The 16,052-nt window shown below is 38.6% G+C and overlaps 2 protein-coding genes across 2 annotated transcripts; both read left to right on the top strand.

Annotated features, from left to right (window-relative positions):
- Positions 1–48: 48 nt before the first annotated feature.
- LOC133311644 (uncharacterized) lies at positions 49–882 on the top strand (the record flags this gene model as incomplete). Its single annotated transcript, XM_061512716.1, has 1 exon — positions 49–882. A coding segment is annotated over one exon (834 nt), but the record flags the coding sequence as incomplete, so codon positions are not given.
- Positions 883–1,346: 464 nt separating this feature from the next.
- On the top strand, positions 1,347–2,078 carry LOC133311643 (uncharacterized). The gene has a single exon (XM_061512715.1). It carries the CDS (start codon positions 1,347–1,349, stop codon positions 2,076–2,078), a length of 732 nt encoding a protein of 243 aa, XP_061368699.1.
- The last annotated feature ends 13,974 nt before the right edge of the window (positions 2,079–16,052 follow it).

The following is a 16,052-nucleotide window of genomic DNA, read 5'->3' as shown; positions in this document are numbered from 1 at the left end:
GCAGACCAAGTTCTTGGCAGGTTCTTTTCACCATCCAAGAGGGCAAAGTTGAAGGATGAGATTACAGGGTTCAAGAAAAAAGAGTCAGAGTCTATCTATGAGGCTTGGAAAAGGTTCAAGACACTCTTGAGGAAATGTCCACAACATGGGATAGAAGTGTGGAATCAGGCAGCAATATTCATCCAAGGGTTGACAACCAACACTAGGACATTGGTGAATGCCACAGCAGGTGGTTCATTGACAACCAAGACTCCTCAAGAAGCCCTTGATATATTTGAGTCCTTAGCATCTCAGGAGTTTGACAATGCTCCAGTGAATGACAGAAGAATGGGAATTATAAAACTTGATGGCTATGATGCTTTGTTAGCCAAGAATGATCAGATGATGCAAATGCAGAAACAACAACAACAACAACTGGATGCTCTCACTAAGCAGCTATCTTCTCAGAAGGTTGCTTCTGTGGACACTAATTCTGTGTGTGCCGGTTGTGGGAAACGCCATGTTACAGATGATTGTGATTGTGGGGGACCTGCTGAACAGGCAGAAGTGAATGGGGTATGGTATGATCAGAGGAACTATAACAACCAGGGGCGAAATGTTTATGTTCTACTATGGAAGAATAAGAATCAACACCCAGGGTTCAGTTACAGTTCTAATCATCAGTTGAATCCTCCACTGCATCCTCCTCCAACGCACTCATCACAACAAGGTGATACCTCTGCATGGGAGAAAGCTTTTGCCCAGTTATCAAATACTACTCAAGAGTATATTCAGGGGTCAAATTCCTGCAGAGAAGAAACTTCTGCTTTCATGCAAGAGACAAAGACAGCATTCAGGAACCAGGAAGCATCTATCCGGAATTTGGAAACACAAATTGGCTAGTTGTCTAGACAGATATCTGAGAGGTCACAGGAAAAGTTCCTGGTGATACCATGGTGAATCCAAAGGAGCACTGCAAGTCCATCATTACAAGAAGTGGGCTTGTGCTTCAACCGGTCAGCAAGAAAATGGAAGAGAAGAAAGATGAGGAGGAAGTTGTTGTTGAAGATGTTGTAGCTGAAAATGATGGAAAAGAAAAAGTTGAGGAAGATAAGAAAGAAGAAGAGGTAGTGGTTGAAAAGAGTTCTTCACCCAATAAGTTAATGAAGTGGGAGAAGAAGAAGATGGATGACAAGCAGGACCAGCCAATTAACCTATCTCCATATGCCAAAGTTCCTTATCCTCATCGGTTGAAGTAGGAAATTCAGAAGCAGCATTATGCAAGGTTTCTGGATATTTTCAAGAAGTTGCAGATCAACATTCCTTTTGCTGAAGCCTTGGAGAACATGCCACACTATGCAAAATTCATGAAGGATCTTCTGTCTAAGAAGAGGAAGCTGAAGGAAGGTGAGACTGTGGCATTAAAAGAAGAATGCAGTGCCCTGATTCAGAAGAAGCTTCCTCCAATGTTAAAAGTCCCAGGAAGTTTTAGCATTCCTATTGCCATTGGAGATGTGGAAGTAGGGAAGGCACTTTGTGATTTGGGGGCCAGCTTAAATCTGATGCCATTGTCTGTCTATAGAGCTTTGGGAATTAACAAGTTGAAGGATACAAATGTTATTCTGTATCTAGCAGATAGATCCATCAAGAGACCAGAAGGAGTGGTAGAAGATGTTCTTGTCAAGGTAGATAAGTTCATTTTTCCTGTGGACTTTGTGATACTTGATATGGAAGAAGAAGATACTGAAAGCCCTCTACTTCTAGGGAGGCCATTCTTAGCAACTGCTAGATCCCTGATTGATGTTGAACAAGGGAAGTTGATGCTAAGGGTGAATGAAGAGACATTTACAATTGATGTGTTTGAAGCCATCAAACATCCTGTTGATGTGGAGGATTGTTTCAGAATTGATATCATACAGGAGGTTGTGGAAGAAGTGACAGGAGAAGAAGACTTGTCATTTGAGGAGGACAAATTCAAGGAAGAGACTAGTGGGGAGTATTATCAGGAGGAACCGGTGGTTGAAGAGTTGGAAAAGAAGGTTGATGACATTCCTGAGGGAGCACCTAAGGTGGAACTGAAAAACTACCTTCAAATCTGAAGTATGTGTTCCTTGGGGATGATCAAACATACCCAGCCATTATCAATACATTGCTGTCTGAAAGGGAGGAAGTGAAGCTGGTTGAGGTGCTCAAGAAGAATAAGACAGCCATGGGCTGGTCATTTTCAGATCTTAAGGGTATCAACCCTTCCTTCTGCACTCATAAGATATTGATGGAAGAGGAAGTCAAACCAGTGAGACAACCACAGAGAAGACTGAATCCCACTATGAAGGAGGTAGTGAGGAAAGAGGTGGTGAAGTTGCTTGATGCTGGGATGATTTATCCTATTTCAGATAGTGCTTGGGTGAGTCCAGTTCAGACAGTGCCTAAGAAAGGAGGGATGACTGTTGTGAGGAATGAGAACAATGAACTGATCCCTACAAGAACAGTCACTGACTGGAGAATGTGCATTGACTACCGAAGACTCAACAAAGCAACCAGGAAGGACCATTTCCCTATTCCATTCCTAGACCAAATGCTGGAGAGATTGGCAGGACATACCTTCTACTTTTTCTTAGACGGATACTCAGGCTACAACCAGATAGCTGTGGCTCCGGAAGATCAGGAGAAGACTGTATTCACTTGCCCCTATGGAATCTTTGCATACCGGAGGATGCTTTTTGGCCTATGCAATGCACCAGCAACTTTTCAAAGGTGCATACTTTCCATATTCTCTGACATGGTAGAAAGATGCATTGAGATTTTCATGGATGATTTTTCTGTATTTGGTCCTACTTTTGATGCATGTTTAGACAACCTGGATAATGTTTTAAAAAGATGTCAAGTTTGTAATCTTGCGTTGAACTGGGAGAAATGTCACTTTATGGTGACAGAGGGTATTGTTTTGGGACACAAAGTGTCCACCAGAGGGATTGAAGTAGATAAGGCCAAAATCTCTGTGATTGAGAAACTACCCCCTCCCATAAATGTTAAAGGTGTGAGAAGTTTTCTAGGTCATGCAGGGTTTTATCGTCGTTTCATAAAAAAGTTTTCCAAAATTGCAAAACCAATATGTAAGTTGTTAGGGAAGGATCAAGAATTTTTGTTTACTGATGACTGTTTGCATGCATTTCATATTTTGAAAGAATAGTTAATCACTGCACCAATAATCATGGCACCTGATTTTTCATTACCTTTTGAACTGATGTGTGATGCTAGTGATTATGCTGTGGGGTTAGTGCTAGGCCAAAGGAAGGACAAATTATTGCATGTCATTTACTATGCCAGTAAAATTCTTAATGAGGCACAAGAATTATGCTACTACAGAAAAAGAGTTATTGGCAATTGTGTATGCATTTGACAAATTCAGGTCATATCTGCTAGGGTCAAAGTTTATTGTTTACACTGACCATGCAGCTTTAAAGTATTTGTTAACAAAGCAGGATGCTAAGCCCAGGTTACTCTGATGGAAGTTACTTTTGCAAGAGTTTGAAGTAGAGATAAAAGATAAAAAGGGAGTTGAAAACTTGGTGGCTGATCACTTATCCAGGATCACAGAGATAAACCTACAAGAGGGTCCGAAAGTGGTGATCAAGGAGGAGTTTCCTAATGAGTAAATACTGGCCATAAGCACAAAGTTGGTGCAGGATCAAGTCTTGACTATTAACACTCCACCATGGTTTGCTGATTTTGCTAATTACAAGGTTGCTGGAGCCATGCCAAAGGATTTCACCTGGAAGTAGAGGAAGAAATTTCTGCATGATGTGAGGAGATACATCTGGGATGAACCATACCTCTTCTATAGATGTTCAGATGGAGTAATCAGAAGATGCATTCCAGAGGAGGAGCAAATGAATGTTTTATGGCACTGTCATGGTTCAGCTTATGGTGGACACTTTGCACGTGAAAGAACAACAGCCAAAGTTTTGATGAGTGGTTTCTATTGGCCCACATTGTACAAGGATGCCAGAAAATATGTGGAAGCATGTGACAACTGTCAGAGGACTGGTAACATCTCCAGGAGACATGAAATGCCTTTGAATAATATACTGGAGGTGGAGATCTTTGACGTTTGGGGTATGGACTTCAAGGGACCTCTTCCCTCTTCCTACTCAAACAAGTATATCCTGGTGGCAGTGGATTATGTGTTGAAATGGGTCGAAGCCATAGCCACACAGACTAATGATTCTCGGGTTGTGATTGCATTTCTGAAGAAGAACATCTTTGTGAGATTTGGAGTGCCGAGAGCCATAATCAGTGATGGGGAACATATTTTGACAACAGGTTGGTAGAGGTTGTCCTTGCAAAATATGGAGTCAGGCACAAGATAAGTACTCCGTACCATCCACAGACTTGTGGTCAGGTTGAAATTTCTAATAGGAAACTTAAACGAATACTGGAAAAGACTGTTGGAAGTGCTAGGACTCAATGGTCCAAGAAACTTGATGACACTTTGTGGGCGTATCGGACAGCATTCAAGACTCCTATTGGAATGTCTCCATTTCAGTTGTTGTTTGGAAAAGCATGTCACTTGACTGTGGGATTGGAGCATAGAGCATTGTGGGCTGTTAATTTTTTAAACTTTGATTCAAAAGCAGCAGGTGAGAAAAGGCTACTGCAATTGGATGAACTGGATGAATTTTGTCTTTCTGCCTATGAAAGTGCAAGTCTATACAAGGAAAAAACCAAGCTATGGCATGACAGGAAGATCACACCCAGGGATTTCAAGGTGGGCGATCAGGTTCTGCTATTCAACTCCAGGTTGAAACTGTTTCCAGGAAAGTTAAAGTCCAGATGGACTGCACCATTTATGGTTAAGGACATGAAGTCTTATGGAGCGGTGGAAATTTGTTCTTGGGACTCTGACCGAAGTTTTACTATGAACGGTCAGAGGTTGAAATTATACATTGGAAGTGCAGTGGACAGGCAACTTATTACAGTTGCTCTGTTGGAGGTAAGCTAGAATAAGAACCGTCAGGCTCGTGACGTTAAACACGCGCTGAGTGGGAGGCAACCCACTATATCAGGTATGTAATAATTAGTGTTAAGTAAATATAAAAAAAAGAGGAGGATAAGTTTTTAGAAAATTGTGAAAAAAAAATTTTGACAAGTGTTGGGCGCTAAAACTTCCTTTCTGGACGTTTTAGCGGTCTAGAGTTACATCACAGTGCAAAACTCTAGCCTAGAGCATTAAAACGTTCTGACAGACCGTTTTAGCGCTCCCCAATGCATCAGATTGCAAGCACTCTGGCCCAGCGCGCTAAAACGTACTTGTTGACCGTTTTAGCGCGGTGCTGCACACTGCCGTGTGCACATTTTCTGGTCCTGGGCGCTAAAACGTTTGGATTAAACATTTTAGCGCGATGTCACTTATTTGATTTACACGGTTCTTTTCCCTCATTCCCTCACTTTTACATTCATCTTCCTCATTTCCTCCTAATCAAGTTTGCACTCTCTCTTCCTCTCGTCTGAGTTCATTTTATCTCATCATCACCAAGGTATGCCATATTCACCTCCTCCCTTACTCATTATATGCTTAAGTTCTCATTATATTTGTCATCTCCCTAGAATCATAGAATCATAGGTGGTACATGCTTTTGATTCTAAGTTATGTTTTACATCATGCATTGATAATTTTGTTCCTATTTTATGAGCATAATGATGGGCAATTCTGGTTTTTGTGTCATTTTTGGGGGATGAGGGGTATCCCCATTTATTTTGCACACTATGCAATATGCACACACACACAAGGTGTTCGACAGAATGCCTGACCCATAAAAGCCAGGGCGCTAAAACGCTGGTCACTCCACGTTTTAGCGCTGGACCATTTTAATACATGCATAAGGCTAGGACGCTAAAACGCTCAGTGTGAACATTTTAGCGCCCAGGCCCTGCTGCATGCATTATTTAGCCTGCTAGTTTGGCATTGTGTGGGGGTGTTTACTTGCATGATTTTGGATATAATTGAACCACTTCTTCAAAATTAAATCTGGGAATTGGATCCATGAGCTCTCAAATGTTTTGAAAGATATACTGACTTATTCTTTGATATTTCAGGATCATGTCTACCCCACCACCAAAGAAAACTGGCAAGAAGAGGTCTAGGGTGCCTCAGGCATCAGAGCCTACACCACCTCTACTTGCTTTTGATACCCGACTGTGGAAGAGTCTGCTCATGAGGTCAGGTTCAACACCAAGACCTCTTCTAGACCCTTTGTCCGGGAAAGGAAATTTGTCCTGGACAAAGATGAGTATCCAGAATTTCAGTCCCAGCTGAGGAAGAGGGATTGGGAGACTTTTGGTAACATTCTGGACGACAGAAGCCAGGCCATATGCAGGGAATTCTATGCTAATGCCTACAATGAAGATGAAGGTGGCCAAAGGCATTTTGTTAGTTGAGTGAGAGGGAAGAAAGTGAAATATGATGCCCACACTATTCAGAAGCTTTTGAAAATCCGACATTGTGACTACGTCCAGAACCAAAGTTGTGAGTTCAAGAGGAATTGGCAAAAGGTAGACATTCTTCCAAGGCGAAGCAGCCCAGATTTTGAGAGTTGGACCGAGTTGGACCAAGTTGGGAGCAGCTGAGCCTGTGTTGCACACCATTGCAAAGCCAAATAAAAAATGGAAGATGACAAGGGATGAGGTGAATCCTAAGTTGCTTTGGTTGAGGCAACTGAATGGAGAGGCCAGGGTCTGGTTCCATTTTGTGGTCTCTAATGTTATGCCTTCCTCCAACTAGGCGAAGGTAATTCTGATGAGGGCTGTACTGATCTACACGATCATGACCGGGAAGAAAGTGGGGCTTCCCATCATTCTTCAGGATAGCATCTATGACATGGCTCATTCTGATAGCTGTTCTGCTGCTTTGGGTCATAGTTCCTTGCTCCAGCACATGTGTCTGCGAGCTGGTGTTGATGTTACTGATAATGGGGTGCAGGTTAAGTTGCACCCTGCAATTGATGCCAAGTTAATCAGAGTACAGCTTAGGATTGGAGGAGAAGGACCCGCAGGGCTGACACCGGGCAGGAAAAATAGGACTGAGGCTGAGTTTCAGCCTGTGAGGAAGGAGTGATCTGTGAGAAGGAAAGTGTAAATGAAATGATTACATGACTCATTCAATGTGTAAGAGTAGAAATATTAGTTTTGATGCATAGAGAGAAAGTCAAGCATGCACTCTGAACTGTAAGGAAATTGAGCCTATACAGAAAATTTTGTTCAGAGAACACTTAACTGCATGAGTAACTCTAAGTTCCTAGGCTTAATCGTATCAAAAATTTCTGTTTTCTATTCAAGCAACGTTAGGGACTATACGGCAACAAAGGAGAATTAAAACCGACCAAGAACTCCAATACATAATCTTAATCAATGCAGACTCTAGTCATCCCTAAATCATAATGAGGCTTTTGGGTTTTATTACAGAATTAATTAACAACTAACAAATCCATTTGTACAATATTTCTTCACTATATAATTTTATACTTGATGACTGACAGAACCCAACAACCACACTGGAACAAAGATTAGGTGAAACCACATATAATTTTACTAGGCAAGAATTCCTAACTATTCATTACTTTGTTACTTATGTTCTTCGTTTATTTATGTGGGTCAATATCACTAACGTGCCATACTCTTACTAATCCACCTGCTATACTTACTCTACTGAAAGTGTATGTACTTACCTACCAAGTGCTCCTAAAAATTTTCATGCTTGATAGGTTGAGGGTCAACAATTTAGTTCACCAGGTTACTTCACAATTGACCACACAGCCAAAATTTTACAATACTGAATTAGAAATTTTTTAAAATAACCAGATATACCTGCCTATTACCTGTACAGACAGAAAACTAATTAACTGTGACCTTCACTAATACTCATTTGATCTATGCAGTTTACAGGTTACAGATTATAATTTCATCCACTTCCTACTTATTCCTTACATATGCTAAAATTCAATTCAATGCATAATTCACAACTAATTACCTGACTGGACAACATTACGGGCATAACTTTCACAATTTAGTAGTCTACAGAAAACTAGCAAGTAAACATAATGTATCATATTCCAATTTATACTATAGGAGAGTCATCATAAATTACGAAGTTTCATCACGGACAGAATTCCATTAACAGTTCTCATTTTCTAACAATCTAAGTCCATTACTATTGGGGTATATGAAAATATTTAACAGCATCAATTAATTTAACAATATATTACTTGCTACTATCCTGCGGAAAAGGAATTACATTGAGAATTAGTGCCTTTGTCTAAGGATTATGGTTAAGGAGACACTTCTAATTAAATTCTAACTATGAAGCTGAATTAGGGACACGAGTAATGATACCAATCTTCCAAAGTTATAACTTCTAGTTGCCATGATTACAAGAGGTGTTAAGCTTGTTCATTTATTCTGTAGCTACTATCTAAGATTTTTCTAAAATCCAATGTAACCAAGTCTACCCTTTTTCGACGTACTCAATAAATCCAAGATACCAAGTAGTCATGTATGCAGCTAATTAATTCTAGTATGTTCTTTGTACATATCACATAAGGTGGTAGCTCTCATACAGCTCACCAAAACATCCATATGAAAAAACTTCCTCGAGCTTTTCGTTGTCCTAGGTACCTCGGATGTAATTGACTCCACTGATCAGAGGATCCAGTAATATGATATGAACTTTCTAATCATGATATACATTACAATTTGAAACAGTTACCAATCGTAATCCATCAAATAGACCAGGTTTTCACAGTTCACATGCACAAAACCACACTTCAATTCCAGATTTAAACATAACATAAAGTTCACAAAAATCAAATGCTCAAACAGAAAAGTTAACCCAACCAGATTCACAAGAATAAAAGAGTCTCTTGAAGTAATTAAATTATAACAGAACATACACATTTAGATCACAAAACACAGATAATTTCTTGAGCACAACATTCATGCTGAATTTAACTAAGCATCACTACTATATAGTTCACATTCCAACATGTTAAAACAATTTAAGCAATTCATAAACCCAAGTTCTGATATACTACCAAAAATTCAATCTCATTTACTTCTTTTTAATTGTTATACCCAACAACTGATACTCAATGCGCATGATATATTTTCATAATTTCAAGTTATCAAACCGAAGACTCCTCATTAACTTTTTATCCTGACAAGCCAATACCAAAATAAGTTTTCATGCATTTAATTTATCAAACAGAGATCACTCACTTTTAATATAACTTAAACATCAATTCATTACTACGTCCACTTATATGGCTCTATAATTTTAGTTTGCTTGTTCTAATTATTCAAGTCATTCCCTAGATTATGTTCCTACACAATTTCAAGCATAAGTACCAAAACCACTAAACAAGACTTTTTCATTAATTGATTCTCAGTGTTTGACAGTTTGATGCTACCATGTTACCGGAGAATGTGTTGGCTAGACCCATTCCCAGTCACAACTGGAGTATCATATCATCACACACTAGGAATCATCAAATTCCATACTTCGTTATTTATTCTTCCTTTAGGCATTATTCAACTACACCCTATTACACCTCAGACTTCTCTCTTGAAGAGGTTTACGTGTCTCATAAATGCTAATTCTACTTTCGTAATGTCAAGTAGCGAGTGGATCCTACTCACTACATGACATTAACGACAGTAGTCTCAAGATTGAGGCATGGTTCCCACTTCAGGACAGAATCTCAAACAATTACTTACAACATTATACAATTCAAACAACTTAATTCAACTGCAACATAACACAACCAAACAATTCACGCGCACTTGAGTAACAGTAACTATTCAAGTCAAATATTTCAATACATAATATGAACAGCACAACCAACTAGAGCATAAAATAAAACAGTACATATTATTCAACTACTCGAACAACATCTACAAAATCAACTGCAAGACAGATCAATCCAATTTAACAGATCAATTTCAATTATTTAGCCAGGTTACACTTATCACTGCATAAACTGACCTCTACATATCAAGTCAAAAGCAAGATAAATCCACACAGTACAGCCTACACTTCAGAAATTCAAGCAGTACTTTACACAATTTTCAGGACTCAAAACTGCTCCAAGTAATCAGATTTCAAACTGTTGTAAATAGTACTTTCATAGGGTGATTCCAATATGACTCATAATAACTCTAATATTTTAGTCATACTAACTTTCATAATTTAAAAGAATAATTCAGCACGTGCCAATCATGATTCAGATAGTCCAGTAATTTAATTCTAACAGTTAGCAACCAATGAACATTTCAACAACTAAATTCAAACAACAACGATCAAACATGCATATACAATTAACAACCAATGCAGCAAGCAATACACAAACACCTTGAATCAAAACTGCTCTGATACCAATTAGTGTAACACCCTCCCTTGTATGCATCCAAGAGAGTTGTTTACTAAGCGGAATTAGAGTTCGTTCGTCACAATTTTATGTACTGAAAAATCAGTTTGACGTTCCTAATTAAAACACATAGTTCAAATCGGTTTACTTACAAAAATCAGAGTATACTTTCAAATTTCTCAACTACTGAAAATATAATTTTCTTGGCAGACCTTGCTGTTTTAAAAATTCGTATAAAATTCACTTCAACGATTCAAATAGATATTCTTTGTAATCTAGAAACTAGACATCCGGGGCTTCGCGTTCATATAAAATAATAGTAATTTGAAGTTCGTTTGCCCCTCGAAACATAACTCGCAAAATAAGAGAGAAAATAGTGGAAATATCACAAATGTCCTGGCTGGTAAAATTCATAATAAATCGATCTTTTAGAATCTCTTTGCAAGGTTTATATATAATGAAACTAAACACCTGGGGCTACGCGTGCATATCAATTATAAGAAAATCGGAGGTCCGTAGCCCCAGTACGACAACTTACAAAGTGCTCGCAAAGACCTTTCAAAACTCAGCATTTAGATAACATGTCAAAATCCTTTTCGCAAACGTTTCAACATCTGTTTCCAAAATACTTGCTGGTCATAAAATCGTAATGCAATAATAAAATCATAGTTCACAGTAATAAAAGCTTCTCAATTTCATACAGTCATCCATAAAATACCACATCAATAGCAGCATGCCCAAACAGTAGAAGCCAACAACAAATATCCAAGTCCTCAAAAGCTTTTACGTCCTCCTGCCATTTTGTAAAAATAGCAGCCCCAAAGGGGTGAGAGAAAATCCCAGTAGTGTGGCAACAAAACCATAATGCAACAATATTAACTAGGCACAAAATCATAAATAGTCACTTCAAACATTTAATCCTTTTCATCATATATCATAACGCGTATATCCCTTTTTCCTTTACGCTCATAGCACCGTCGTGCGCGTAGCATCACAGTGGGTATTCCTAATGGCTCCCATGAAGGTGAATCCCACTGTGGAACCTATGCGGACTGAAGCCAAGTGTCCCCTCTCCTGGTACCAGGCATGCCTATATGATGCATGCTCAGTCACATGTCCTCAATACAAATATATATATTCAAGATGTCATGAATCAAGTACACATGCCATGTTATGCAATCGCACCCAACAGAAAAATGTATTATGATGTAAAATGCATGCATATATCATATCATTCTTTCATATTCTTACCATTGGCTCATCATCATCATAACATACATAGAACAAATGTGAGCAACACATCACAATTCCATACACTAGCCAATAGTCACATTAGGTAATACCGCCTACACATACCTCGAGTCTTTAACCTTTTTAACCAAGCACTCCAAATATCATCAAACAGTCCAATTATATAGGACCTTGTGCACCTAAACAAACATATGCACCAAATCAGAATTCATTACATATATTTCCTATGCCTTACATAGCTTTTCCCTTCTCGGAGATTCTTGGTTTATAATCGGTTTCCTTGTACATATACTAAGCGAATTTTCTGCCATCATATTAATTTACCAATTGTTCTTAGTTGGCAAATTCCAATATATTCCCCACATGCATGCTCGGTTTTCCATCCTCATTAGGCACTTATGATTTCTCTTTAGCAAAGCATTAACTTCATCACTAACACAAGAGCTAATAAATTATTTACATGCTGTCTTTAAGAGTTCTAACACCTACAAGGCTTGAATCAAATCTGGTTTCAAGGTTCTTGCACTAATCTAATCATTTGGCTTAGAGTTTGTTTCATCAATAGATAATAAGTGACATAATCATGCTCTTCCATGCAAATAGGTTCGGTTTCTTGTCCAATAATTAGGTGCCACTCATTTATTATTTAAATGACCTTGTTTACAAGATTTAGGGTGTGCCATAAAAGCTAAGAGCATGCTGTTTTCAACAATTAACACATGTAATCCTTAACAATTCTTTCTATTCCAAGGTGCAGCTCAACAAAATAAAGAGAAACTATTTCCCAAACTCCTAAGGTCGATCCTAGGCATAAGTAACACATTTTAGTAAACTGCCTTCTCAATTTTAACACATATAGAACTCCATTCTTTTTCCGAACCCAAGAAACCGTCCAACAATTTCAAGGGAGCTATAACCATGCTCACAAGTTCAGCCTTAGAATAACATTTATCAACACCAAAAGGTTCCAAGTACAAACAGGTTCTTTTTTATAGATTATCAACATTTCGTTTTGAGCATTCAGTCACATAAAAGGCCTATTATCTTTTTCTAATTTGAGGGGCAGTCCAACTAAAATCAAGAGAGCAATTTCCAAGCTTATAAATCGGGTTCTGTAAGCATTACAAGGCTGCTCATTATTTTAATATACCTTCACAACTCTACTAAATTTATGGTTGAGCTAAGGGAAACTTGTAAGCAGGTTGCACTCTAAAATTCAGCCCTTGTAAAGCTACTAATTCCCTTCCCAATTCAGCGCACAATTTAGCATTAGGAACACTGATTTCTAATTTACCACAATTAATTATTACAGCTTGCATGTACTAGGGTAGTAACTAATATACAGCTGAACAACAAGGAGAGTGGGGAGATGACCCAAAACTAGCTTCCTACACATGCTTACTGCCGAAACAGAAAAATAAGAGAAATGGAACTGATTATTTCATGGTTACCTTCTTGTCCACACACCAATGCTCTCCAACCAAACAAGGGAAACATCCTTCACCCCTTACTTTGCTCCAAGAATCGAAACTAGTTGTATGCAAGGGAGAGAGTGACTCAATTAAAACAGAATCATATTCCAGCAAAAGGAAAACTCATTCAGAATCGGTTCAGGTAGGAATGACAAGAAGACAACAAAAATTACCTTAACTTCTCTTACTTGGTTGATGGTGCATACAAGGGAAGGAAGAATGAGGATTGAGTTCAAATCAGAATCCACATGCAATGGATGGCAGTCCTAGACCAGAACCAAAATGTGAACATGCAGGGAAACTCTTCAACAAATCGAATGGATGAAGGAGTCTTAGGCTTTTTGTTTTCTGCTAAAGGCAGAATCGTTGAGGAAGAGAAGGGAGGAACTTGGATGGAGGTTTTCTTACCCATTAGCTCACGGTTTTAGAAGAGAATATGGGAAGAAAATTAACATGCATTATGTGGTTCTTCCACAAGATGGTTCACGGCTTGAGGAGGGGCTGGTTAAGGTTGATTCTGAATAAAAGAAAGTATTATGTCTTTAGTTGATGATGGTTCTTGCGCATGGGTTGAGAGAGGACAGATTGTTATGCTAGCTTGTGAGCTGAACCAAAAGACCAACATCAGCTCCTTTTGCTCTCTTGTGCGCACTAATGTGGGGCAATAAGGATGGATGAGTGTGTCTTTTAATTTCGGTCCAACTCTACTAGTGATAATCATTCAATCTTGGATTGCATAGCTCAACGCCTAGGAGGGAAAAGAGAGGAGATAATGCTGTACTAAAATTCTGGACCAAAGGAATTAGAGAAGGATTCAGATTTTATTCACTTACACTAGGCGCACAAGGAAAGGATGGGATAAAGGGAGTTTGCCTTTGACCAATAAGAATACATGCAAGAGGATTACTTTCACCTAATAGGCTGCATGGGGTTTTTCCATGTGTAATTAATCTACCAATGCATGGCTACCTTGTAGATTTTCTTAAGATAAGTTGTGAGGATAAATTATAAATTCTGATTGAACTTAAACCCTTCATAAGACCTATGGGCCGACGGTCCACATATGGAAAGGGGTCCAAAATCTAATTCCAATGATTTTCCTAGCTTACACACTAGTCCACTAAATTATTGTCTAATTTCATTGTATGTTGCACTTTAAATATTTTCCTAATAATTATTATTTCATGTAAGGTTCACTTATCCCATAAAATATATATATATATATATATATATATATATATATATATATATATTATTAATTATTAATTTATGTTCCCACTAGGTAGTAATTAAAATTCCTACTTACATTATAATTAATTGTAATTCTACCCCTCTTTACTAGTGCCATGAATCTTTTAAAATATTCATATATGCTCGCTTATGATAAACACCAAATAATTTTTCCTACCTAAATTAATCCCACTCAACACAATTTAAATTCGAAATTTAAATCATGTTTCACACCCTAGTTGCAAGTTATGTAATTTCTAATTTTGCGGGATGTTACACCACATCAAATATATTAGAGTAAAGTGAGACTGTAAATTTCGTGCAACATAAAATATATAAAACCCATGCTAATATATTGTAAATGGCTGAGAGGAGAAAAAAGGTTGTAAATTTGTAATAGAAAAGATCATCATATATTGTTTTCACTCCACAAAGTTACTCCCCATGAATGTTCATACGGTTTGGTGATTGTGAGGTATGAGAGGGGAAAACTCCTTAAAAAAAGCTTAAGTAGCCTTTGGGGAACTGATTGTAATAAATGGAGCAGTCAATGACAGAGGAGGGACATTAGTAGGGGTAACTCTGAATTTGACTAAGGCATGAGAAATGGAGGTGGCTGGAGCGGTGTATTCTTATCATGTTTGTGTTGGAGAGGATATTGCTAAGGTCTTTGCTTGTAGGGTCTCTTAGCTGCATTGAAGCCAAACCATATTTTTCAAGTTGTCTTTTTTTTAATGTAAAGGAAAGCTAAAACGAATACAGACTGCCACTCCTGGGCCACGCAGTGCCCAGGCTATCTTCTAACACTAAATGTCTACACCCAGCAGGTGGAACATCAAACCAAATAGTATCCCAATCTGTACAAATCCTATATGCAGCCATCCAGTCAGCCACTTGGTTCCCTTATCTGTGAATGTGACAGAGTTCCACGCACCACTCTTTAGCCACCAACAGTCTAGCCCTATTTACAAGCAAAGAACACGGGTGAGAGCTCACACACCCCTCCTTCACAAGTTGTAAAGCTACCAAAGAATCACATTCTATAATAACTTGTCTCTTCCCATCACCCCAGGCCCACTCTAGACCTATGATAATGCCCCAAATTTCAGTCATTAACACTGAACCATATTTTAACTTCTTGCAAAAACCCTTAATCCATTCCCCCAAATCATTTCTTACAACCCCTCCACAGGCTGACCATAAACCATTCCCCCCAAAAGCCCCATATGTGTTAATCTTAGTCCACCCACTTGGAGGAGGGGACCAACTAACCAGTATCTCAGCAGAGTTCCCCAATGCCAATCCAGCACCAGCCAGTGTCTCATTTGCCACTTTAATATTAGCAGAATATTGAGAAGCCTGAGCAAAGATCTCCTGCGGGCTAGAAGATTTGCCAGTGAAGACCAAGCTGTTCCTATCCTTCCACATAAGCCAGCACACCACTCCAAACTTCAACCTCCAATCTAAATACTTTTTACTTCTGTTGAGATTAGCTTTCAACCAGTTCTCCATATCCTTATTAAAAAAGGACACTAACTCCCTGCTGTCCACCCAAAGGCTCCACACCTCTCTCGCCCAACTACAGCTTCTAAAAATATGATCATTATCCTCATTCAGCTTCTGACATCTAGGACATGCACTACTCCCTGCCATATGTCTGCGCACCCTTTCAGCATTATTAAGCAGTTTATCACCTACTAAG

Source organism: Gastrolobium bilobum, unplaced genomic scaffold (assembly GCF_033153095.1).
Source record: "Gastrolobium bilobum isolate Gb01-03AN ecotype WA unplaced genomic scaffold, APGP_CSIRO_Gbil_v1 utg119394, whole genome shotgun sequence".
NCBI lineage: Eukaryota > Viridiplantae > Streptophyta > Magnoliopsida > Fabales > Fabaceae > Gastrolobium > Gastrolobium bilobum.
This window is presented reverse-complemented; position numbering and strand designations above follow the sequence as displayed.